This window comes from Boleophthalmus pectinirostris, unplaced genomic scaffold (assembly GCF_026225935.1).
Source record: "Boleophthalmus pectinirostris isolate CB_2022bp ecotype Guang Dong unplaced genomic scaffold, ASM2622593v1 HiC_scaffold_23, whole genome shotgun sequence".
NCBI classification, from domain to species: domain Eukaryota; kingdom Metazoa; phylum Chordata; class Actinopteri; order Gobiiformes; family Gobiidae; genus Boleophthalmus; species Boleophthalmus pectinirostris.
Window position 1 is genome coordinate 32,919,980 of NW_026571207.1, and position 25,771 is coordinate 32,945,750.

Below are 25,771 nucleotides of genomic sequence, written 5' to 3' on the forward strand. Positions count from 1 at the left end.
AATCATCTGCTCGTGTGGTGTGTTTTGTGTCAGACGTAACAGCGTTTATATTTCTGAGTGAGGACGGGTTCTTGGTCAGGTCTTAGTCTTGGTCTTGGTCCCAGAAGAGGACAGAGCTGAGACATCCCAAAAAGTGCACGAGCATCACTTTGCTGTGCTCAGTCAGTCCGTCTGTGCTGACACGGGTCTACACAAACGCTCATTAAGATCTGATTTAGAATGCACTTCCAAACGGACTCTTTATCAAAACTAAAACGAGGCCGAACCTGAACGATCAAACAACAGAACGAGGAACGCAGAAATACAAAACACAAAACACAAAAATACAATGAAACTGACCAAGCTCACTGTGACTGAAGAAGAAAAACTAGACCAGGACTGAACCAGGTCTGAACCAGGTCCTCAGAGAATGGGATTTTTTTAAATAAGATCCAGTAAACCAGGCAGGTTTAAGGTTTGTCCTGATTTAGGTTCAGTCCTGGTTCAGTCCTGGTTTAGTTCTGGTTTAATTCTGGTTTAGTCCCGGTCTAGTCCTGGTTTAGTCCCGGTCCAGTCCCGGTCTAGTCCTGGTTCAGTCCTGGTCCAGTCCTGGTTTAGTCCTGGTTCAGTCCTGGTTTAGTCCCGGTCCAGTCCCGGTCTAGTCCTGGTTTAGTCCCGGTTTAGTCCTGGTCCAGTCCTGGTTCAGTCCTGGTTCAGTCCTGGTCCAGTCCTGGTTTAGTCCTGGTTTAGTCTTGGTTTAGTCCTGGTTTAGTCCTGGTTTAGTCCTGGTTTAGTCCTGGTTTAGTCCTGGTTTAGTCCTGGTTTAGTCCTTCTTCAGTCCTGGTTCAGTCCTGGTTCAGTCCTGGTTTAGTCCCGGTCAGTCCTGGTTTAGTCCTGGTTTAGTCCTTCTTCAGTCCTGGTTTAGTCCTGGTCCAGTCCTGGTTTAGTCCTGGTCCAGTCCTGGTTTAGTCCTGGTTTAGTCCTGGTTTAGTCTTGGTTTAGTCCTTCTTCAGTCCTGGTTTAGTCCTGGTCCAGTCCTGGTTTAGTCCTGGTTTAGTCTTGGTTTAGTCCTTCTTCAGTCCTGGTTTAGTCCCGGTTTAGTTTAGTCCTTCTTCAGTCCTGGTTCAGTCCTGGTTTAGTCCTGGTTTAGTCCTGGTTTAGTCCTTCTTCAGTCCTGGTTTAGTCCTGGTTTAGTCCCGGTTTAGTCCCGGTTCAGTCCTGGTTTAGTCCTGGTTTAGTCCTGGTCCAGTCTGGTCCAGTCCTGGTTTAGTCCTGGTTTAGTCTTGGTTTAGTCTTCTCAGTCCTGGTTCAGTCCTTTAGTCCGTTTAGTCCTTCTTCAGTCCTTCTTCAGTCCTGGTTTAGTCCTGGTTTAGTCCTTCTTTAGTCCTGGTTTAGTCCTTCTTCAGTCCTAGTTTAGTCCCGGTTTAGTCCTGGTTCAGTCCTGGTTTAGTCCTGGTTTAGTCCTGGTCTGGTTTAGTCCTTCTTAGTCTTGGTTAGTCTGGTTTAGTCCTTCTTCAGTCCTGGTTCAGTCCTGGTTCAGTCTGGTTAGTCCTTCTTCAGTCCTGGTTTAGTCCTGGTTCAGTCCTGGTTCAGTCCTCTTCAGTCCTGTTAGTCCTGGTTAGTCCTGGTTTAGTCCTTCTTCAGTCCTGGTTCAGTCCTGGTTTAGTCTTGGTTTAGTCCTGGTTTAGTCCTTCTTCAGTCCTGGTTTAGTCCTGGTTTAGTCCTGGTTTAGTCCTGGTTTAGTCCTTCTTTACCAGTCTCCCTCTCATAAACGACTCCCTCCTCTTTCGTATTCTCTGTAATGGTCTGAAATCTAAAATGTCCGCCTCTTCTCCGTGCGCCTGGAATTTTAATGTGGACGCTGAGGTGACTCTCTCTTTGAGTTATGACAAAAATATTGATCGAGCTCAAACGTCTGGAGGCGAAGCAAGGGCGGCTGGGAGGAGAATACTGAGCGGAGCAAAGCATTGTGGGTAAGACGAGGACCGGAGCGTAATGGAACTGTGGCTGCTTTATTACGAGTGGTTTAATTGAAGCGCTAATTGAGCCGGTGTTAATGAGGCGTACACAGCAGAAATGAATGAGTTTCACTTTTCGCCGAGGATAACGCAGCCATTATTATTCTCAATCTCACTTTTGTTTTGAAATGTAATTAGCTCGAGTGGAACTGAAGGCAAATCTAGTCTGTAAAAGAACTGTTCCAGACAAATCCTGTATCATTCGTTCATTCGTTTTTCAATGTAAAACCAAAAATTAGAAAATGATTTTAAAAAAAAAAAACTGTTTTCTTCATTATTTGTCTCCAAAACCAAAATGAAAAAAAAAATAAAAAATGGATAATGATTCGTTTTGTGATGCCGACACTGAACCAGGACTGATCCAGGTTCCAGGACCAGACTTGGAACTAGACTGGAACCAGAGCGGGACTGAGACCGAGACCAGACCGGGACCAGACCGAGACCAGACCGAGACTGAGACCAGACCGGGACAAGACCGAGACCAGGCCGAGACCGAGACCAGACCGGGACCAGACCGAGACTGAGACCAGACCGGGACAAGACCGAGACCAGGCCGAGACTGAGACCAGACCGGGACCAGACCGAGACCAGGCCGAGACTGAGACCAGAGCGGGACCAGACTGGGATAAGACCGAGACCAGGCCGAGACTGAGACCAGAGCGGGACCAGACCGGGACCAGAGTGAGACCAGGCCGGGACCAGACCAGAGGCTCAGAACCCACGGCACGGCCGGAGCTCGAAGCTGAGGCTCGGAGTCAAAGCTCGGAGTCCGCTCTGGTCCCGCTCTGGTCCCGCTCTGGTCCTGCTCTGGTCCCGCTCTGGTCTCGCTCTGGTCCCGCTCTGGTCCCGCTCTGGTCCCGCTCTGGTCCCGGTCTCAGTTCTGACATTTATAAATGAGACAAAGATGTACAGTATATGAACAGGTGCTTATGTGCAGGTGCAGGTTCTGTATCAGGTGGAATGTGAACATGTCAGTTCATGTCATGCAGAGAGAAACAGCACTGGTGATGCACATGTAGTTTGGATGGAGGGATTAGACGGGACATTCAATGTCCATGTTGATGTCCAGATGACACTTACGTCCTGTATTTTCCAACTTTTTGGTTTTTGCTTTTCTTCATAGTCTTGCAAACTCGCAAACGTAACTCCAGTCACTGTATGGAGTGAACTGAATCTGTTTGACAGGTTTGGTTGTAACTTGTAGATTGTAGATTGATCTGGTTTTAACAGACGATAGACAAAAAAGCTCCTGACTGTTTCTTAGTCTTCAGGACCACGTCTCATTCTGCGCCCCATGATCTTGTTGCTCTCACCACAAGTTACACTTCACAGCCTCTAAAACTCTACACTGTGTCATTCTTCATTCACTTGATGGTGCTAAGTTACTATAGCCACAGCTGCCCTATGACAGACTGACACAAGTGAGGCTGCCAATCTGCACCATCGGCCCTTTGACCCCCAACACTCACACACATCTTGTTTTGAGTTCAAAAAGGAAAACCCTGTGGTGGCTGTGGTCAGAGGAGTGTGGCAGCTGTCACTCACCCACAGAGACTTTATACGATGTGTGTACTGTGTGTACTGTGTGTACTGTGTGTACTGTGTGTGTACTGTGTGTACTGTGTGTACTGTGTGTACTGTGTGTACTGTGTGTGTACTGTGTGTACTGTGTGTACTGTGTGTACTGTGTGTGTACTGTGTGTACTGTGTGTATATGCTGGACCAAACCCGCCCGACCCAACAACACAGTGGGGAAATCTCTTTAGACTGGGGCTGGGCTGGGTTTGGGCTCACGCCAAAAACCTAAACTGCAAACTCCAGTCCCCAAAGTCTGAACACAAAAGTGTGTACAGACAAATCTAAAATGCACCTCGTGACAAACCACCACATTACTCCACTTCTTTATACAGTCTGGGGTCACGTGTGCACTCCTCTCTCCTCCTCTGTCCTCCTCTCTCTCCTCTCTCCTCCTCTCTCCTCCTCTCTCCTCCTCTCTCCTCCTCTATCCTCCTCTGTCTCCTCTCTCTCCTCTCTCCTCCTCTGTCCTCCTCTCCTCCTCTGTCCTCTCTCCTCCTCTGTCCTCCTCTGTCCTCTCTCTCCTCTGTCCTCTCTCTCCTCTTCGTCCTCTCTCTCTCTCTCTCCTCCTCTCTCCTCCTCTGTCCTCCTCTCTCCTCCTCTGTCCTCCTCTCCTCTCTCCTCCTCTGTCCTCCTCTCTCCTCTTCTCTCTCTCCTCTCTCCTCCTCTGTCCTCCTCTCTCCTCTCTCCTCCTCTGTCCTCTCTCCTCCTCTGTCCCTCTCTCCTCCTCTCTCCTCCTCTGTCCTCCTCTCCTCCTCTCTCCTCCTCTGTCCTCCTCTTCTCCTCTTCTGTCCTCTCTCCTCCTCTGTCCTCTCTCCTCCTCTGTCCTCTCTCCTCCTCTCTCCTCCTCTGTCCTCCTCTCTCCTCCTCTGTCCTCCTCTCTCCTCTCTCTCTCTCTCCTCTGTCCTCCTCTCTCCTCCTCTGTCCCTCCTCTCTCCTCTCTCTCCTCTGTCCTCCTCTCTCCTCTGTCCTCCTCTCTCCTCTCTCCTCCTCTGTCTCCTCTCTCTCTCCTCCTCTGTCCTCCTCTGTCCTTTCTCCTCCTCTGTCCTCTCTCCTCCTCTGTCCTCCTCTCTCTCTCTCTCCTCCTCTGTCCTCCTCTCTCTCTGTCCTCCTCTCTCCTCTTCTGTCCTCTCTCCTCCTCTGTCCTCTTCTGTCCTTTCTCCTCCTCTGTCCTCTCTCCTCTTCTGTCCTCTCCTCTCTCCTCTCTCCTCTCTGTCCTCTCTCCTCCTCTGTCTCCTCTGTCCTCTCCTCCTCTGTCCTCCCATCTCTCCCTCCTCTGTCTCCTCTGTCCTCCTCTCTCCTCCTCTGTCCTCTCTCCTCCTCTGTCCTCCTCTGTCCTTCCTCCTCCTCTGTCTCTCTCTCTCCTCTCTCCTCCTCTGTCCTCCTCTGTCCTCCTCTGTCCTTTCTCCTCTCTCCTCCTCTCTCCTCCTCTGTCCTCCTCTGTCCTCTCTCCTCCTCTGTCCTCCTCTGTCCTTTCTCCCTCCTCTGTCCTCCTCTTCCTCCTCCTCCTCTCTCCTCCTCCTCCTCCTCCTCTCTCTCTCTCTCTGTCCTCTCTCCTCCTCTCTCCTCTTCTGTCCTCTCTCCTCCTCTGTCCTCCTCTGTCTCTCTGTCCTCCTCTCCTCTCCTCCTCTGTCCTTTCTCATCGTCTCCCTCCTCTGTTCTCCTCTGTCCTCCTCTCTCCTCCTCTCTCCTCCTCTGTCCTCCTCTGTCCTCCACTGGTCTGAGTCTAATAGAGTTCTAAATGAGACGCTCTTTAAATGTGATTAGACGTGTAATTACAGCGCTCACACAAACCACAGCAGCACACAGTCAATAGGATCTGATCTACGAGCTTTTCTCAGGGAACACTCCAGAGAATATTGGAGATAAATATCCTGCTTAAACAGCCTTTTCCCATGTATTTCCACAAAATGCCCCAGTACAGATAAAGTCAAATTACGTCCACTGTGTACTGTCTGCGTCTCATTATAAACCGTTTTATTGTCTGAGAATCAGGAAGAGTCCAGTTCATGAATTTCAGTCTCTTTTCCACTGAGGACAGGACTTAAACTCTAATGTAATTTCATGTTTAATTGATTTATTTTGGCAACAGTCCAGTTTTAAATCTTTACCAATGATAAAGGTTTAGTTGAAAGTTACAGGATCAGAGGATCAGTGTGTTGTTGTTGGCAGTGTTGAGGAGTAACAGATTACATGTACCAGAGTTATGTAATCAGAGTACAAATGATGAGTAACTGTATTTAGTTACAGTTACTGCTTAAGTGAGAGGTAATTGGATTACAGTTACTTGGTAGAAATAATATACATGGCGGTGTTTTCCTGTTTTCACATTTTGGTCTATATCCCCCTTTTTTTTTTTTTTTTTTCCAGTAATTCCGCGCATTGACGAACACTAAACCCAGGTCTAAACCAGGTCTAATCCAGGTCTAAACCAGGTCTAATCCAGGTCTAAACCAGGTCTAAAACCAGGTCTAAACCAGGTCTAATCCAGGTCTAAACCAGGTCTAATCCAGGTCTAAACCAGGTCTAATCCAGGTCTAAAACCAGGTCTAAACCAGGTCTAATCCAGGTCTAAACCAGGTCTAATCCAGGTCTAAACCAGGTCTAAACCAGGTCTAAAACCAGGTCTAAACTCCCAGGTCTAGGTCTAACCAGGTCTAAACCAGGTCTAAACCAGGTCTAAACCAGGTCTAAACCAGGTCTAAACCAGGTCTAAACCAGGTCTAAACCAGGTCCCAGGTCTAAAACCAGGTCTAATCCAGGTCTAAACCAAACCAGGTCTAATCCAGGTCTAAAACCAGGTCTAAACCAGGTCTAAAACCAGGTCTAAACCAGGTCTAAACCAGGTCTAAACCAGGTCTAAACCAGGTCTAAACCAGGTCTAAACCAGGTCTAAACCAGGTCTAAACCAGGTCTAAACCAGGTCTAAACCAGGTCTAAACCAGGTCTAAACCAGGTCTAAACCAGGTCTAAACCAGGTCTAAAACAGGTCTAAACCAGGTCTAAACCAGGTCTAAACCAGGTCTAAACCAGGTCTAAACCAGGTCTAAACCAGGTCTAAACCAGGTCTAAACCAGGTCTAATCCAGGTCTAAACCAGGTCTAAACCAGGTCTAAAACCAGGTCCAAACCAGGTCTAAAACCAGGTCTAAACCCAGGTCCAAACCAGGTCCAAACCAGGTCTAAACCAGGTCCAAACCAGGTCCAAACCAGGTCCAAACCAGATCTAAACCCAGATCTAAACCCAGGTCTAAACCCAGGTCCAAACCAGGTCTAAACATGTTCTAAACTCAGGTCCAAACCAGGTCCAAACCAGGTCTAAACCAGGTCTAAACCAAGTCTAAACCCAGGACTAAACCAGGTCTAAACTATGTCTCAAACAGGATTTAACAGGACTAAATCCTGCTGTGTGGACGTGTCTCCTCGTTTTCTATCAATAATATTTTTAATTTAGTTCAGTAAAGTCTGGGCTTTTTATTTTCTTTTAACAGACAAAACATCTTATGTGAAGATTTCCTCGTCTTTGTTTCTCTACAGCAAATCAAGTAATCCAAAGTATTCAGATTACGTTACTCACTTTAAGTACTTTATGGATTCCGTTACAAACTACATTTTGGGGGATGTAATCTGTAATCTGTAGGGAAATACATTTTAAAAGTCGCCTTCCCAACACTGGTTGTTGGCCCCTCCTCTTTCACTCATACTCCACTTTTGTGTACTTTTCAGACTTTACTCCTACCGTGTGTTTGTACTTTTATTTGTGTCAAAGTTTAGGTTTCTTTTCCCACTGACAAAAGTTTTATGTTGACAACAAAAGAACACCTGATTATGTGCATCCTTTAACGTTTTCATCTCCCAATCTGTCGTAGTACTCGAGATCAGTCTTGGTCTTGAAACCGGCCTCGAGACCGCTCTGTTACGGTCTTGGTCTTGTCTTGGACTCGAGCGTGTTTGGACTCTGTCTGGTCTTGGTCTTGATGGTTCTTGGTCTTGGTCTTGTCTCGGACTCGAGTTCTGACACTCAACGAGGAGTTTGATCATATTTCATTAAGGCTGGTAAATGATAGCCTGATTCATCAGCTGGTTTCACTTCGTGGAAATTGTCTTACCTTGGAGCTTTAGGACGGCAGACGGTACTTTTTATCATTTAACCAATTGCTGCTATTTGGTGCTATTGTAATGCACCTCTAACGGCTGTATTAAGCTTTTCCTAAATCCTGTAGGAAGAAGAACAATAACGTCTTTTCCCTTGATAAAATTCAACAAACTTCTCTTTGTTCCAGTTTTAAATCCTCAATATCGGGAATTGTTGCCAACACAGAATATATGGCTCTTCAACCCATCCTCACGGAAAACTGTATAATAGAAACATTGGTCCACCTGAAAAATGTATGTATTTCACAATTTGGCCTCTTAAATTGTGACATTGTCACAGTTTTCTGTGCCATTCATTTCTATAGGAATCACGTGACTTTCAATTTTCTTGCAACGTCACTAAAAAATGGCTGACCTTCTCAATTTTTTTAGCTAAAAAACCTTTTAACAATCGATTTAGAAACTAAATAAAAAATGTTATCATTTTTCTAGCGAGAAATGTGGTATTCTGTTTCGATATCTGTAGACACTGTCATTACACAAGCTGTAATTCATGAGTTTGATCGATGATTTCTGAAACGCCGAAACAAATCTGTTTGATTGATACAGTTTACTCCGCACCGTTCACGTTGCTATAACAACGCCTAGCTAAAAAGCATTCACAAATTAAAACTTTTAAATAGGTCTGCTAAATTACTAGAATACTCAATTAACACACCAAAAAACAAAGAGACATGGATGAACTGAAAACCTGTATTAAATTCAAATTTTTTTAACAGTTTGAAATTAATTCACAATAGATGTCACAATATCAAATTGTAGAGCCAGTGATCAGTATGATTCATACTCCTGTTTACATCTTAGATTTTCAACAAAAAAAGCTCTGAGTGACTAAGTGAAAAATTAAAGTAAAGTAAATTGTATCAATAACACAGATTTTTTTTTCCGGCGTTCCAGAAATCATAGATCAAACTCAATGATTACAGCTTGTGTAATGACAATGTGTACAGATATTGAAACATAATACCACATATATCTCTCTATAAACGTTACAAAATGTTTTATTTACTTTCCAAATCACCTGTACAATAGCTGTTAGCTAACGGTGCGAAGAAAACTGTATCAATAACACAGATTTCTTTCAACGTTTCAGAAATCATCGATCAAACTCATTAATTATAACAGGTATAATGACAATGTCTACAGACATAGAAACATAATCCCACATTTGTTGGTAGAAAATGATAAAATGTTTTATTTAGTTTCTAAATCAGCTATAATATAGCTTTTTAGCTAGGCGTTGTTATAGCAACGTGAACGGTGCGGAGTAAACTGTATCAATAAAACAGATTTGTGTCGGCTTTTCAGAAATCATCGATCAAACTCATGAATTACAGCTTGTGTAATGACAGTGTCTACAGATATCGAAACAGAATACCACATTTCTCGCTAGAAAAACGATAAAAATTTTTATTCAGTTTCTAAATCGATTGTTAAAAGTTTTTTTAGCTAAAAAAAATTGAGAAAGGTCGGCCTTTTTTTTTTTCCTGACGTTGCAAGAAAATTGAAAGTCACGTGATTCCTATAGAAATGAATGGCACAGAAAACTGTGACAATGTCACAATTTAAGAGGCCAAATTGTGAAATACATACATTTTTCAGGTGGACCAATGTTTCTATTATACAGTTTTCCGTGAGGATGGGTTGGGCTCTTCGCTGATTGTCTGGTGCCTGAACTCACACTTCCAGGGTTTTTTCAAACCATCTATTGTATTCTGATTCCTGACCTAATCACTGGAGAGAAATGAAATTGAGCAGAGGCACTAGGTCTGGTTTGGTAAATGTGTAGATCTGCTCAAGATCACTGCAAAACCAGTGAGAGAATGTAACTGTAAATGTTAAGAACTTGAAAAAAACTCACTTGAGTCACATATAACATTGTTTTCTGTAAAGCTCTAGTGGAAGTGTGATTAAAGAAGAGGTTCTCAAACTGTGGGTGAGGGTCCAAAAAAGGGGCACAGAATGTTTCAATGCAGCACAGTTTGCTTGGCTTATTTTAAGCTTAAATGAACATTAACCAGTTCAAATGGAGAATGGAGAAAACATTGATATATGTGTGTGTGTGTGTGTGTGTGTGTGTGTGTGTGTGTGTCTCTGTGTGTGTGTGTGTGTGTGTGTGTATGTGTATGTGCCAAAATAACTCTAAAACACAGATAAATGTAGAAAATGACAAAGATGGTCTTGATTTGGTCTTGATGGGCCGTGGTCTTGGTCTTGCCTCGGTCTCGACTCTGAGGTCTTGGTCTTGTCCTGGTCTCGACTCTGAGGTCTTGGTCTTGTCTCGGTCTCGACTCTGAGGTCTTGGTCTTGTCCTCGACTCTGAGGTCTTGACTCTGAGGTCTTGGTCTTGGTCTCTCGACTCTGGTCTTGGTCTTGACTCTGAGTCTTGGTCTTGTCTCTGTCTCGACTCTGAGGTCTTGGTCTTGTCTGGTCTCGACTCTGAGGTCTTGGTCTTGTCCTGGTCTCGACTCTGAGGTCTTGGTCTTGTCTCGGTCTCGACTCTGAGGTCTTGGTCTTGTCCTGGTCTCGACTCTGAGTCTTGGTCTTGTCCTGACTCTTCTTGGTCTTGGTCTTGTCAACCAGTCTGGTCTCACCCAGTCTCTTGCAATTTCGCTCAATTTCATTTCTCTCCTGCAACTAGGTCAGGAATCAAAATACACTAGACGGTTTGTAAAAACCCCGAAAGTGCAAGTTCAGGCACCAGCCAATCAGTGAAGAGTCATATATTCTGTGTTGGCAACAGTCCCAAGATCGAGGATTTAAAGATGGAACAAAGAGAATGTTTGATGAATTTTATCAATGGGAAAGACGTTATTGTCCTTCTTCCTACGGGATTTGTTAAAATCTTAATATACCAGTTAACCCCGTTAGTGGCCAGTGTTGGGGAGTAACAGATTACATGTACCAGAGTTATGTAATCAGAGTACAAATTATGAGTAACTGTATTCGGTTACAGTTACTGTTTCAGTGAGTGGTAATTGGATTACAGTTACTTTGATGAAATAAATGGATTACATGGCGGTATTTTCCTGTTTTCACATTTTGGGCTAAACCAGAACTAAACCAGAACTAAACCAGAACTAAACCAGAACTAAACCAGGACTAAACCAGGACTAAACCAGGACTAAACCAGGACTAAACCAGGACTATAACCAGGACTAAACCAGAACTAAACCAGGACTAAACCAGAACTAAACCAGGACTAAACCAGCTAAAGCAGGACTAAACTAATACAATATGACACTACCAGTAGTGTGGACATAATTGTGATCTCATATAAAAATCATTTCTCTGTCAATAATATTTTTAATCTGGTCAAGTAAAAACTGAACAAAGAAGAATTTTCAGGATGTGGTTGCTACATTTATGTAGTTTTAAAAAACATGACAATATCAAGTAATCCAAAGTATTCAGATTACGTTACTCACTTTAAGTAATTTAATGGATTACGTTACAAACTACATTTTGGGGTATGTAATCTGTAATCTGTAATCTGTAGAGGAATACATTTTAAAAGTCACCTTCCCAACACTGTTAGTGGTGCATTACATACATCACGACCAAATAACAGAGATTGGTTAAATAAAAAAAGTACCCGCCTACAGTTGAGAGAACGAATTCTAACACTGCGAGGTCAGACGGTTTCTACGAAGTGAAACCGACTGATGAATCAGGCTGGGTGTCGGGAGCCTGTGGTCTTGGACTGGTCTTGGTCTCGATTAGTGCGGCCTTTACGAACACAATTATTCCCCAAATACTCTTGAATATTTTCTGTACCACTTCTTACTTATTCTTTCTATTTGAGTAATACTATTTTAAAGTAACCTTTCCTTTACTTAAGTAACATTTTTTGGTTATGTGTCCCACCTCTGCTGATGGACCTGTAGGAACCAGACAGAGTGTGCAGAAGGATGTTCAGATTTTGACCTGGTCTGAGCAGTTTTATTTTCAAGGAGTCATTTTACCGATCAGCTCCTGTGTTCACACGCCCACTGCTCTGTCCTCCTGTCCGTCGCTGTTACCAACTCCTCGAGGAGCTGACGCCGACGTAATCTCCATCACACCAAACGCCGCGCTGGTTCTGATCTTGTTTTTAATGTTTATGAAAACCCACGGCCTTTTTGCTCCAACTCGGCTGAACACTGAAAAACATTTAGAGTTTGAGCCTCCAGCACCAGAGGGTACGGCTCTCTCCTCTTCCTCTTCCCCTCCCATTCCTCCTCCTCCTCATTTTTCCTCTCCTATTCCTCTACCTCCCACTCGTCTTCCTTCTTTATCCCCTCCTCTTCTTCCCCCTTCTTCTCCTCTTTCCCCTCATCTTCTTCTTCTTCCTCCTCTCCCTCCTGTTCCTCCTCCACCACTTCTCCTCCTCCTCTTCTGCCTCTTCCTCTCCCTCCTCTCCTTCCTCCACCTCTTCTCCTCCTCTTCTTCCTCCTCCACTCCCTCCTCTTCTTCCTCCACTCCCTCCTCTTCCTTCTCCTCTTCTTCCTCTTCCCCTTCTTCCCCCCTCCTCCTTCTCCCTTTTCCCTTCCTCCCTCTCTCTTCCCCCTTCTCCTCTCCCACCTCCTCCTTCTCTCCCTCCTCTTCTTCCTCCTCCTCTTTCTGCTCCTTCTCCTCTCTTCTTCCTCTACCCCTTCTTCCCCCCTTCTCCTTTTTCCCTTCCTCCTCTTCCTCCCTCTCTTTCTCTTCCTCCTTCTTCCCCCTTCTCCTCTCCCTCTTTCTCCTCCTCTCCCTCCTCCTTCTTCTCTCCCTCCTCCTCTTCCTCGTCCTCTTTCTGTTCCTCTCCCTTCCTTCTCCTCCTCCTCTTCCTCTGCTTCCTCCCCCTCCTTCTCCTCCTCCTCTTCTGCCTCTTCCTCTCCCTCCTCTTCTACTTCCTCTCCCTTGTCTCCTTCCTCCACCTCTTCTCCTCCTCTTCTTCCTCCTTCACTTCCTCCTCCACTCTTTCTCTTCCTCTTCCTTCTCCTCTTCTTCCTCCACTCCTTCTACTCCTCTTCCTTCTCCTCTTCCTCCTCTTCTTCCTCTTCCCCTTCTTCCCCCCTCCTCCTTCTCCCTTTTCCCTTCCTCCCTCTCTCTTCCCCCTTCTCCTCTCCCTCCTCCTCCTTCTCTCCCTCCTCTTCTTCCTCCTCCTCTTTCTGCTCCTTCTCCTCCTCTTCCTTCTCCTTTTCTTCCCTTTTCCTACTCCTCTTCCTCTACCCCTTCTTCCCCCCTTCTCCTTTTTCCCTTCCTCTTCCTCCTCTTCCTCCCTCTCTTTCCTCTCCTCCTTCTCCCCCTTCTCCTCTCCCTCTTTCTCCTCCTCTCCCTCCTCCTTCTTCTCTCCCTCCTCCTCTTCCTCTTTCTGTTCCTCCCCTCCTTCTTCCTCCTCTTCTTCCTCTTCTTCCTCCACCACTTCTCCTCCTCCTCTTCTGCCTCTTTCTCTCCCTCGTCTTCTTCCTCCACCTCTTCTCCTCCTCTTCTTCCTTCTCTTCTTCCTTCCTCTCCTTCCTTCTCTCCCCGCTCCTCCTTCTCCTTTTTCCCTCCCTCTTCCTCCTCTTCCTCCCTCTCTTTCTCTCCCTCCTTCTCTCCCTCCTCCCTCCTCCTCCTCTTCCCCTTCCTTCTTCTCCTCCCCAGCTTCTTCCTTCTCCTTTTTCCCCCTCCTCCTCCTCTTCCTCCTCTCCATCCCTCAGAGGAAGTATTGTCCGTCTCTTGTAATGAGCTGCTGTTACGAGAGCGTCGCTGCCAAACCTGAGATGGAAAAAAAAATTAAACAAAATAAATAAAAAAATGTGTGGGTGCTGCTCGGGTGCCAGGTGCAGGATGTTGGACAGACTGAGGGCCCGAGGCTAATCCTGGGTTTAGTGTTGACAAGGAAGAGAGGGAGAGAGAGAAAGAGAGAATGAGGAGAGTAGGAGGAAAAGAGACTGGAGCGACGGAGAGAGAAACAATGAAATAAGTGGGAGTGAAGAGAGGAAAGCAGAGAGAGAGAAGAAAGAGTAAGGAGGAGGAGAGAAAGATGGAGAGAATGATCCAGAGACGGACAGAGAGAGGGCGGTGGTGAAACAGGATCATGTGGATTACATCTTAAATCACCTGTCTGCAGCAGCTCACTCCTCCGTCTGTACCAACAAAAGCTCCTCTTTATTTCACTTTCTCTTTTTGTCCACACTCATCCACACCTCTGCGTTATTTTAAATACCCTGTACTTATTTACTTTCATTAAAAAAAAAAATGTGGTCATTATTTTCTAACAGAAACTATGTAAATAAAAAGGGAGATAAAGGACATCCCTGACTAGGGCTGGGCAATATGGGGCAAATAATACATCCGAGTGTCTATGTGCACCTGGGTGGTAATAGTTTAATGGACACGATTCTTCTATTTACACCCATCTCAAGAAGAAAGGGAATAGTGACGTGTCCGCTGACGCATTTCCTTCCCACAACTAAAACCAGGATAAAGCCAGGACTAAAACCAGAACTAAACCAGGACTAAACCAGAACTAAACCAGAACTAAACAAGGACTAAACCAGAACTAAACCAGAACTAAACCAGAACTAAACAAGGACTAAAACCAGAACTAAAACCAGGACTAAACCAGGACTAAACCCAGAACTAAACCAGGACTAAACCAGGACTAAACCCAGAAGTAAACCAGAACTAAACCAGAACTAAGACCAGGACTAAACCAGAACTAAGACCAGGACTAAACCAGAACTAAGACCAGGACTAAACCAGGACTAAACCAGAACTAAACCAGAACTAAACCAGAACTAAACCAGAACTAAGACCAGGACTAAACCAGGACTAAACCAGAACTAAGACCAGAACTAAAAACAAGGACTAAACCAGAACTAAGACCAGGACTAAACCAGGACTAAAACCAGGACTAAACCAGGACTAAATCAGAACTAAACCAGAACTAAAACCAGTTCTAAACCAGGACTAAAATCAGGACTAAAACCAAGTCTAAACCAGGATTAAACCAGGATTAAAACAGGACTAAAACGATTTAATTGGGACTAAACCATTAGGTTCAGACTGCGAAGGATTGATCGATGATTCTGCATCATTTTGAGTAAAAACACATCAAATATTACTGATTTTCACTGGGCTGGTGCCTTTATGTCTGTACTGTCAGTGAGTTTTTTGTTTTTTGTTTTTTTTTTTTTTATAACTTGGGTGTAAATAGCATTTTTTGTCTAGGAACACCTTCTATGCACTTCTATGTGCTACGTTAAATACACCCAGGTGTAAACAGCAACAATGGCTATTTGCCCAATGTGTGAATAACAATGTTAGCTATTTACACTGAGGGTGCAAATAGCATCAGCCAAAATATATATCTGGATATATTTTGCTATATCTTGATATACAATATATATATCTCGATATCTGTACAGGAAAAATAACCCCCTAAAACTACTGCAAAAACAAATATGTCAGATTCCACAAGGTCTTTTTTATTGAAGTGCAAGAGGTCGGCAGTTCATGTAGGAACTAAGAGCTTCTGTCACATTTAAGATTACAAAAAAATCCTTGATTACATAAATAATAATTTAACTGTAAAATAAAAGAAATAATACATATTTCCTTCTTTTCATTCATAATAAAACAACTCAACTCAAGCTCATTTTTGCATTAACTCTGTTAATCGTACAATAACCATGAGCTCGTTTAGCAGAAGAAGCTCGGGAGGTTCCTTATTTTAACAGACCCGTGTTCACCAGCGTAAGGAGCTCTGAGGTTTCCCACAATCCACTGCACAGATTAAACTGGACGTTTCCAAACACTATTGTACAAGTGACACTGCAGCAGATTGATTAAAATCTTCTGCATAAATAAACTTTACATGACTAAACTATACAACATTTAAACATAACGACTACAGAGCCACATCAGCCCGATGATTTGAGATTATAATGTGTTTAATGCAGATTAAAACCATATGGCTCATTTGCATAAACGGCGTACATCTTTCAGCATCTTTCAGACTAAAGGACACGACTCAGTGGAATATGAGTGTTCTCTCTGTGACAGAGGATGTGCTGCTGATGGTTTTGTCTGTAAATGGTGGAAGAGGCTTGTGGTGCTAGAAACTTTTCACTGGCACCAACTTTGGGCATTCACGGCCGTAGTGAAGAGCGAATGAGACACAAGCAGCAAAATCAGGGAGGCGGGGGCGCGGAGGCGACAACAGAGAAGGCAAACAAATGAAGCGGCGAAATCGATATATAAGATATGTCAGAATCCATATCGAGTTTAAAAAATATCTTCATATATTTAAAATATTGAGATATCGCCCACCCCTATCCCTGACTAACACCCCTGATCATTGTCAAGTTTTTTTTATTTATTTTTTTGGTTTCACAAAATTAATCTCTTTGGCAAAATATTTGAAATCGCAGACCCTTTGAATGCTTGGGTTTGTACAAAAAAAATAAAAATTAAAAATAGACAGATTGAAGTTTTAATTGGATTTGGTGATAAAAGAAAATGGACAGCACGAGTCCAGTGAAATCATGGGACATTCTGTTGTAATTGTTTAAATTTTTTTGTTCTTGGTTCAAAATATTTTAATAAAGCAGTTGTTGTGTTTCTTGCTTCACTTCTTCAGATATGATTTAGTTTTTCTCTTTTTTGTGGTCTGAACTTTGAAAATACCAGATGTTGCACATTATTTTATGTTTTGTTGTTATAATTACATTCACTTCAAATTATAAATCAGAGGTTTCATCTCGACAGTCACTCTTACTTGAGCAGTAGTTTTCCCAAATACTTTTTTACTTATATTCAATTAATGCCTAAGAACACTACTTTGAGTAATATTATTTTGTGTTATTATCATTTTATTATTTTCTTGTACTGCTTCTTTGGATATGATTTAGTTTTTCAAATTTTTGCGTTTGTACTTTAAAAAGACGAGATTTTGTGCATTATTTTATGTTTTCTTCGTCATTATATTGCATTCATATAAGTCAGCGGTTACATCCCAACATACTTATACTCGACTTATACTTATACTCGACTAATTCCTACACCATACACCACTACTTCATACTTCTACTTGAGTAATATTCATTTGAGGTAACGGTAAAATGTTTGGCTACTCTTCCCAAATCTATGGGCGTTGGGTTGGGCAGTAGTACAGTATTACTGTATACTGCAGTATCAAAAAGTAGCAACACTATCAGTTTCATTACCATAATTTAAAAAATCTGCAACGCATAAGGACCAAATATAATATTATAATTTGTTGATACTCATAAACAAGACCCCGAGATACTTGACTGTATCGGACCTTTGTGGTGATTTACTGGTCAGTCTTCGTTCCTACTCTCACCTACGCTCATGAGCTCTGGGTAGTGACCGAAAGGACGAGATCGCGGATACAAGCGCTCGAAATGAGTTTCCTCCGCAGGGTGGCTGGGCGCTCCCGTAGAGATAGGGTGAGGAGCTCAGTCACACGGGAGGAGCTTGGAGTAGAGCCGCTGCTCCTCCACATTGAGAGAAGCCAACTGCGGTGGCTCGGGCATCTGTTCCAGATGCCTCCTGGGCGTCTCCCTCAGGAGGTGTTCATGTCCCACCGGCACCAGCACAAATGAATGTGTGATTGTATTTTCAATTTAATGCAATCACAATTTAAAACTAATAGTATCTATAATGTTTCTTTTAACTGCGGGAGATGATGTTCAATTAGTTTCATTCCATTGTCACGTGACACTCATAAGGGAGACCAAGACAAGATGGCAAGTCAGGCTGCAAAACTTAAACCCTCATGACTCATTTGCATAAACTATAAAGCACTGATATAAACAGCTCACGCCTTGTGTCAGCTTCTGTCGGACTAAAAGACATGACTCAGTGGAATATGAGTGTTTTTTCTGTGACAGAGGATGTTCTGCGGATGATGAGTCTGTTCTGTGCGTGTATCACGTTGAAGATGGTTCATGTGAAACTTTTCAGAGATTATAAGTCTGCAGGTCGTACACACAGACTGTACAGCGGTGTGGCTTCGTAGTTTACCAAAGTCGTACTAAAATGTTTTGATAATATGGTAATGAAACCCCACTAAAATCTTGAGAAGGTTTAAGTGTATGAAAACTTGAATACCGTCCAAGCCTAATTGACAGGCAAATACTAACTAGGCTATTTATGCAGTCGGGTAGTGAGATGTATTGAGAAACTGTCTTTGTGTTGAAACTGGATATTTGTATTATCATTGTGAAAACACTGTCACTCAGTTTCAGACGACATAACATTTTGTACGCTAATGTTGTTTAATGCAGATGGAAAGCAAGTTTAAAACTGTTAAACTGCAGATTGATATTGATACAGTGAGATCTTGGGACTAGTCACAAACAGAAATGATCTGGTCCAACATTTGTGGATTTAGTGCAGTGTAATCCATAGGGAACTCTGTCTCTTGCCCCCATCTGGGAGTGTGACATCATCACATTCTAGAATCTGAAAACCACCTATCACAGAGCCCCCGTCTCACCTGTCTCACCTGTCTCCCCTGTCTCCTGGATGCCTCCTCTCCACACACTCGTCTTTAGACTGATTTCCTGATGTATTTTCCGGGTTTGACGTTGACGAATTGGGGCTGGAGGTCTGGACGCGTGCCTGGCTCCTTCTCCATCGCTCACAGTGGCAGTTGTCAAGTACAGCGAAGCATCTGCACACGCTTCATTCAGACCAATGCGGTTCAGCGGAGCCATCAATCAAAGCGGGCGAGCTACTCGATTGGCAGTTGGTCCCCGGGCGCTCCATCTGAAGGCGGGACCCAGGAGGAAGAGTGATCAATATTCACCAACAACATGTCAAAGTTTGGACAGGAGATGATTAGAAAAGTTTGAGAAAGACCCATGGTACTGTTGATCTTTCAGGCATTACGCTGTGATGGAGCACTGGAAGATAAAGTGGAGGAGGTTACAATTGTGGATCATTAAAGCCTCAGTATGTCACTTTTTTGTCAGTGAACTGGCTAATATAAAATATGGTTTTAACTTTATTTCCATGGAATCATGCAGTTGAGTTTCCACACCCAGAAAGTTACATATTATCACTTTAAAATAACTATTAGTGTTTGGTGAGATGATATTATAAAAGAGTGAGAACTTCACACATCAGTTACTTGAGACGGGTGTGTTGGAGGAGAGGGAGCAGCCCAAGAACATACCCGTCTTATTGCAAATGTGAGATTTATTAGGACAAATCTCAAGTAATTTACAAGTATGACATGATATTATAAAACTGAAACAGGATATATGAAATTGAATTGATACAGGATATTGAAACATATATAATAAATATTATGAATATGAAATTAATTAAATGAAATGTTGAGTTTTCCTGTTTTAGAAACAAGCCAAGAAAATATGAAAGAAAAGGGTCTTATTTTGTAGGGTTAGGGGATCTGACCAAATATATTTATTTATTTATTTATTTATTTATTCTGTATGCATTGGATGATTATGATTTTGAATGATTTTAATCCAGAGTCAGAGCAGAGACTTGTTTTTCAAACTTCTGTACATGTTCATTCTTATCATGGTCCTATTATTGAAGGAATTGTAAACTGCCTTCAGTTACATTTGTATTGATCTGTATTGATCAAATTGAAATTGTTTCAATGAAATTAGAAGGGCATTTTATTTATTTATTTATTTATTTTGCAATGTCAGTTACATAGCTGCACTATAATCCTGCTTTGCGAGTAAAAAATTCAGGAGTAAGTTTGTTTCATAATAGGTTTGATGATTTTAATTTTTTCTGAATCTCAGTTAAGAACACAAATTAACTAAATTATTTCAATTAACTGCCCAGCCCTATTTGATATTGTATGTTGAAAGTGTCACTCTGTTCTATATGTTTTGAAATCTATTTTGATGATCAACCAGAATTTGAAGGAGATTTTTAGTGGTGAACGATCATCTTGTGTGTGTTTTTAATGGAGTCTCAGTCAGTAAAAGCCTGCGGTTTGTGGTTTGGAGCTCTGACTTTGGAGGAAGAAACGTAACTATTTTTAGTGTTAAATGGCACTAATTAAAAGTCTGTTCTATTTAGCTTCAGGAAAATACTCTTTGGAGCCGGTTTTACTTGTTTTTAATTTGACAAAATACAAGACTGTTTATTATGAGGAAATAATTATGGTTAATATTTCAAAGTGAAGTGCCTCTCAAATGTTTTTAGACCTTCCGTGGAGCTAAATAAATAAAAAAGTATGGATAGAACATTTGAAATAAAAACACAAAAATACAATACAGCCCAAGGTGACTCTTAATCAGAATGACCGTTGATTATGAATCCTCCGGCCTCTGTGTTGTGCTTTGTATTGGACAGACTGCTGCTATTTTGGCCACAGAACAGATCGTCCCCTTCCAAATCCATGACATTACAAAGTCCCATGACGCAGATCCGGCAGCTCCGTCTCGGTCCCGGGGCTGAAAAATGTGTCTCCCCTTTTTCTTTGTCATTCAAATGAAATACAGCTCCATTTTCACCCAAATGACTCCAAATGGATGTGAGGCGTTCGAGGGAAGCTGGAGAATTCATTTCCGTTTTGACGATCACTTGGCTCCCTGTGTGAGCGTGTGTGTCATTATAGCCACAGGGACAAAGCAGCAGTTAGGACCACTTTGTTAATAGACTCTATATTTGGGCGTCAGGAAGTCGTTTCAGGGCACAAACTCACTGTAAAAGATTCTGCTGGAAAATGTTTTAGCAAATCTCAAATACAGTCAGAGAATAAAGATATTTTAGTGCAGATTAAAGGTTAAGATCAAGGATAAGTTGTTTATTTATTATGTCTTTATTTATACTCTGGGCTAAATCTGGTTTGCAGTGGCCTCAAACGTACATCTGCACAAGTGACAGACTGCAGAACTGGTGGGGTGGAGTAGCCTGATTCATCAGCCGGTTTCACTTCGTAGAAACCGTCTGACCTCGCAGTGTTAGGATTCATTCGCTCGACAGTAGATGGATACTTTTTTTATTTATTTAACCAATCGCTGCTATTTGTTTGTGACGTATGTAATGCGCTGCTAACGGGACTAACTGGTATATTAAACTTTTCCTAAATCCCGTAGGAAGAAGGACAAAAACGTCTTTCCGATGATAAAATTCACCAAACATTCTCTTTGTTCCGGCTTTAAATCCTTGAGCTCGGGAATCGTTGCCAACACAGAATATATGGCTCTTCACTGATTGGCTGGTGCCCGAACTCGCACTTCTGGGGTTTTTGTGAACTGTCCAGACCAGTGGTGCTCAATATGTCGATCGCGATCTACCAGTCGACCGCCAAGGTCGTGTGGGTAGATCGCCGTGTCTCGTCTCAGACTCACGTTTGGACTCGGTCTTGTCTCTCACTCAAGCTCTGACACTCAACAAGTGTGATCATATTTCATTCCGGCTGCTGCTGTTGGTAATAAACTTGTAGCGGGTGCAGGAGCGTGTGGGGCGTCTCAGTGCAGCCTGTGCGCTCATTTGAAACCCGCGGAGACTCTACGGCACATCACAAACACACACGCTCCCTATGCACGGCTCGTCTGCAACAGCGTGTGTCCTCGTGTACCAGCGTGCATCACAGGGCAGGTTCAACTTCCTAAACATCCTACCTGTCCATCTGCCTCACGTCAGCACGCCGCCCCTCGCCTTTTCACGCTCTCGCTCCTTCCTGCGTACAGCGAACACAAGCCCCTCCCACAGTGCGGCTGATTAGAAGAACAAGACCAAACGTGAAGTAAAAACCAGTCTAAATTTGTGTAACAGTGTTGGCACAAAGCAGGTCTACAGCATAGAGCGGATCTACAGAACAGACTTACTGCCACATTTGGCTGAAGTTTGTCTAACAAAAGTGCACAAATGCATCTGTGTTTGTCACGATGTGCGTTTGGTTTGGTAAACGTGCAGAGGCTGGTAAACATCACTGCAAAACCAGAAAAGAATGAAACTCCAGTTTGGAACTTTAAAAAACAGGTTTAAAAATCTTCCTTCACTTTTTTCACAGTTTTGTGTAAAGTGCCAGAGGAAGTTCTCTTAAAGAAGAGGTTCTCAAACTGTGGGTGAGGGTCCAAAAAGTGCAGTTTGCTTGGCTTTATATGAGGTAGATAATTGTGACTTGGTCATTTTGTAAGTAGCTCACATGCTGAAAAAGTGTGAACACCCGTGATCTAGTGTATTCTGATTCCTGACCTAGTCGCTGGAGAGAAATGAAAATGAGCGGAGGAACTAGACGGCGAGTCTGGCTAGAGGTATGACAGTGAACGTCTTACTCATATTTAATTTTTATGCGTTAAAAATACCTTGAAAAACTTTGTGTGTAAGACAAAACGCCTCTCCACAGATCTGACCAGCAACTTGGCCTGTGGATTTCATTCGATACAGAATTCAGTACATCCCCCACAATGCATTTCACTGAAACACAGTGAACAGCACAGTGCTCTAGTATTTTAGTGACTCGGCAGTGAGATAAAATGAGAAGGAATAAGCCAACTGTTCAGGAAACAACATAGTAAAAATGTGTTCTTATTGGTTCCAGACCATTTCACGAGATGATTAGTTAGTCAAGTCAGTTAACATAATCATACGTCATATTTTAATGATTTAACACAAACATTTTTTATACATTTTATGCATGTCACTAAATTTATTCTACAGACCGAAGGGGTTTAGGCTGAAGTTTTAACACTTCTTTGCCAAAACCCTGTTAACATATAGAACAGGAGACAAGACACAGAACTATTTACAGAAAACAACACAAAACTCATCTTTTATGAGCGCAGGAAAGAATATGTACTTAAGTCTTTTGGTATACACACATACACAATACACACACACTATCCTATACACATCGATGTTCATACACACACACACTGACCATGTACATGTTAATATTTATACCTATTGGTTTATAAATACACTTAAATATATAAATATAATTGAAGGTTACAGTTAATCTGTAAGTTCCATGAGATAAAATATGATTTATTGTTTTTCTCTATAATTCTGGTCTTATATATGTTTTTAAATGTGTTTTAAATTGTTTTAGAGCCTTTTAAAGTTTCATTGAGAACACCTCACCTTTAGAAGCGCTGATGAGACTTTTAGATTGATTTCACTGCAGTTTAGTGACACCATGAGGCAGCTGTTTTACACTGTTGGATAATCAATAATTATTCAAATTCTCAAGAGTCTCACTTCTCATTTAGCCTCTGTGCTCTCGTGAACTCACTTCAGACTGTTTCAGAAATGCACACTTCTTCAGAGTGTATAGTGCCTCCTGTTGTACTGGGACAGAGCTTCTCAAACCCATGGATTTGGTGATTTCGTTTTTTGTTTTTTTTTCTGTTTAAAGCAGCTTTCACACAAATCAATCAGAATAAAGTCTAAACTATGACGCTAACTTATTCTGCCTTTGAACTGTTGGACACATGAATCAAAACTCACACAGTTTCAGAATGAATGAAACTCAAGTATTTGGTTCTGGGTGTATTTTTTACACCTTTGACGGATTTAAGTACTATTGTCCTTATTGTAGCCTACTGTTTTATTAGTAATCCTATGTTCAGTTAGTTTAATGTTGTGTATTTCTTGTCAGGTCAGTCTCAAGTGTTTTTGAACGACGTTTTATGACAGGATAGAACTTTTTTTTTTATACAAACACGTGCATAGACCATGTTGTTTACACTTCCCCTGCTATTTTAGTGTTCAGTTTTTGCTTACTTTTTGATTGTTCTTAGTCTTCGGTGAACAATTTCGATCTTTTAAAATGTCAGTAGTTGTAGTGGCTCATAACTTCATAACTCTTTCCCCCATGAAGACGACATGTGACGGCCCCCCTTGTATGCTTAATGACGTGTTTTGACACCTCCGCTGTATCGCTTAAAACGTGATTTGACGACCATTAGAAACAGTTCCGGTTTTTCACATGTAAACAGAGGCGGCGATAGGTGGAGGCCACTACAACCCACACTAGACTGACCAATAGGATTCAAGGATACGTTTTCGCAGATTTTTTTCCGAAGTTAATCAAAGTAGTGATTAGGGATGGGCATGATTAGTTGATTAATCGATAATTGATCATTAAGAATTTCATCGATTATGTTCATTTTAATTGACAAACTGAATGTAGGTTGCTGTGTGTAGTGTGACCAAACAGGTCTGTACATGTGTCTCTCTGCATCAGAAGGAGCGAGACACAAACAGTGGGTCAGTCTGCAACGTGCCGAAGCACAAATGCGTATTTAACGATGACTTTTACAAGAAATTCCACACTTTCCGTTGCGTTCGGGACAAGTGTGAGGCCATGTGCACAGTGAACAAAGCAGCACATATGTTTCTGTGTCCAGTGGAAAAAAGTTTTGCCAGGTGAGAGTCGCTCAATGTCGATGACGAGGCCCCACCCCCCGTACGGTGTCCTGGTTTTGACAAAAGCAAATATGGTCACACTAACCTGTATTCCACTGAGTCGTGTCGCATCAGAGCACAAGAGCAGATTTTTTTTCTTCGCTTAATTTATGCAAATGAACCATGTGGTTTTAAGTTTTGTTTCTGTGAGACTTGCTCAAAGCTGCATTAAACACATTATAATGTCAAACGGGCTGATGTGGCTCTAGAGTGGTTACGGTTTATTTGTTGTAAAGTTGAATTTATTTATGCAGATTAGTAGTGCAGATAGTAATAATAATGATGATACATTTTAATATAAAAAAAGTTTTATCGAATGCCCGTCCCTAGTAGTGATGATTGTAGCTTCCAAAACGCAACACGAAACAGGTGCGATGGAAAGATTGCGGCGGCGCACAGTTTTAGAAATAATTAGGAGTGGCGTATTTTGTGGATAAGTTTAGAGAAAGTGACTTTTATAGATTTCAAAGTGATGATGAAGTTGATTATAAAGTGGAAAACAGCGATAACATTTTAGCGAGTGAAACCTACGAAGGTGAGAATGCCGCTGATACTCGATTATGAACCAAAATGAAATGAAATCTGGATGTTGCTCTGGATGGCGAGTCCTTTGAAATATTTCAGTGTTTTTTTCCAAGATGAGATGTATGACAGAATTGCATCAAAATCATTTATAATCACTTGTGGAAGTCCGATTTCTTTTAGGCAATTGTGCTCTGTGGGTAGCCCTGGTAATATATGTATGGGTTGTTCCTAGTCGGCGTCCAAGGGGGAAAGAGTTAAAATGAAGATACAGTGAACTTGACAGGAAATATTGTTATATACTGTCATAGTATAACGAGTATACTGATCATGTAGTTGGACATACACTTCGCTACACAACTTAACGCCCCAAAAAGTGGCACAGATTTGAAAAAACCCATTTGACATGTAGTCTTTGCACTCTCCCTGCCTCCTCCTCTCTCCTGCATCTACCGTAGTGCATTTTGCTCGTACTAGTACAACTCAGCTCCTCTCTCTTTCTCTTTCTCTCTTTCTATCTCTCTCCGTCTCTTTCTCTCTTTGACAGAACTGCATTGCACCCCTCCTCCCCCCCTCCTGCTGTTCTGCTGAAGTATGGCCCCTCCCCCTTCCCCCCAAACCCCTTTGCTATTGCCTCCACGGTATGCTGCCCCCTATCTGTCTCTCCGGTCTCTGCCAATAACTCACGCGCTCCTTCATCGAGCCGGGTTTTGGCAGCAGTGCGGTGGACCCTTAGACCTCTTCTCCATAGACGTGACTGGGCTTGCTCTGTCTTGTTTCCGCTCCTTGGTAGAGTTTAAAAAAGTATAAGTTGTTTTCCCTCCCGAGGATAAACAACGAGGTTAGAAATATTTGAGTGTTTCAGAATATCATGTGTTTAATTCTGATCTTTTCTTCATTAGACCCCAAAGGCACCAAAATTGAGGCTACTGGCAAGAAAGGTACCAACATTTTTCTTTTATTTGTGTTTAAACTTCCCTAATTTCCTTCATTTTGTGTAAATTAAATGTTTAGAATGAGTAAAATCAACTTAAAGGTCCTATATTGTGCAGTTTTTTTGTCACTTTTCTGGTGGGCGGTCTGCTATCTGATCGCCCCTCTGTTATTGCTTTGACGAGAATGTTCCGCAGTATGGCATTA

The 25,771-nt window shown here is 42.4% G+C and overlaps 1 protein-coding gene across 1 annotated transcript in view; it reads left to right on the plus strand.

The window, feature by feature from the left end:
* Nucleotides 1–25,771, plus strand: part of glra1 (glycine receptor, alpha 1) — a 279,246-nt gene that overhangs the window by 95,788 nt on the left and 157,687 nt on the right. The window contains 1 exon segment of the mRNA XM_020920567.2: nt 25,534–25,572. Coding sequence (XP_020776226.2) covers nt 25,534–25,572 — 39 coding nt within the window.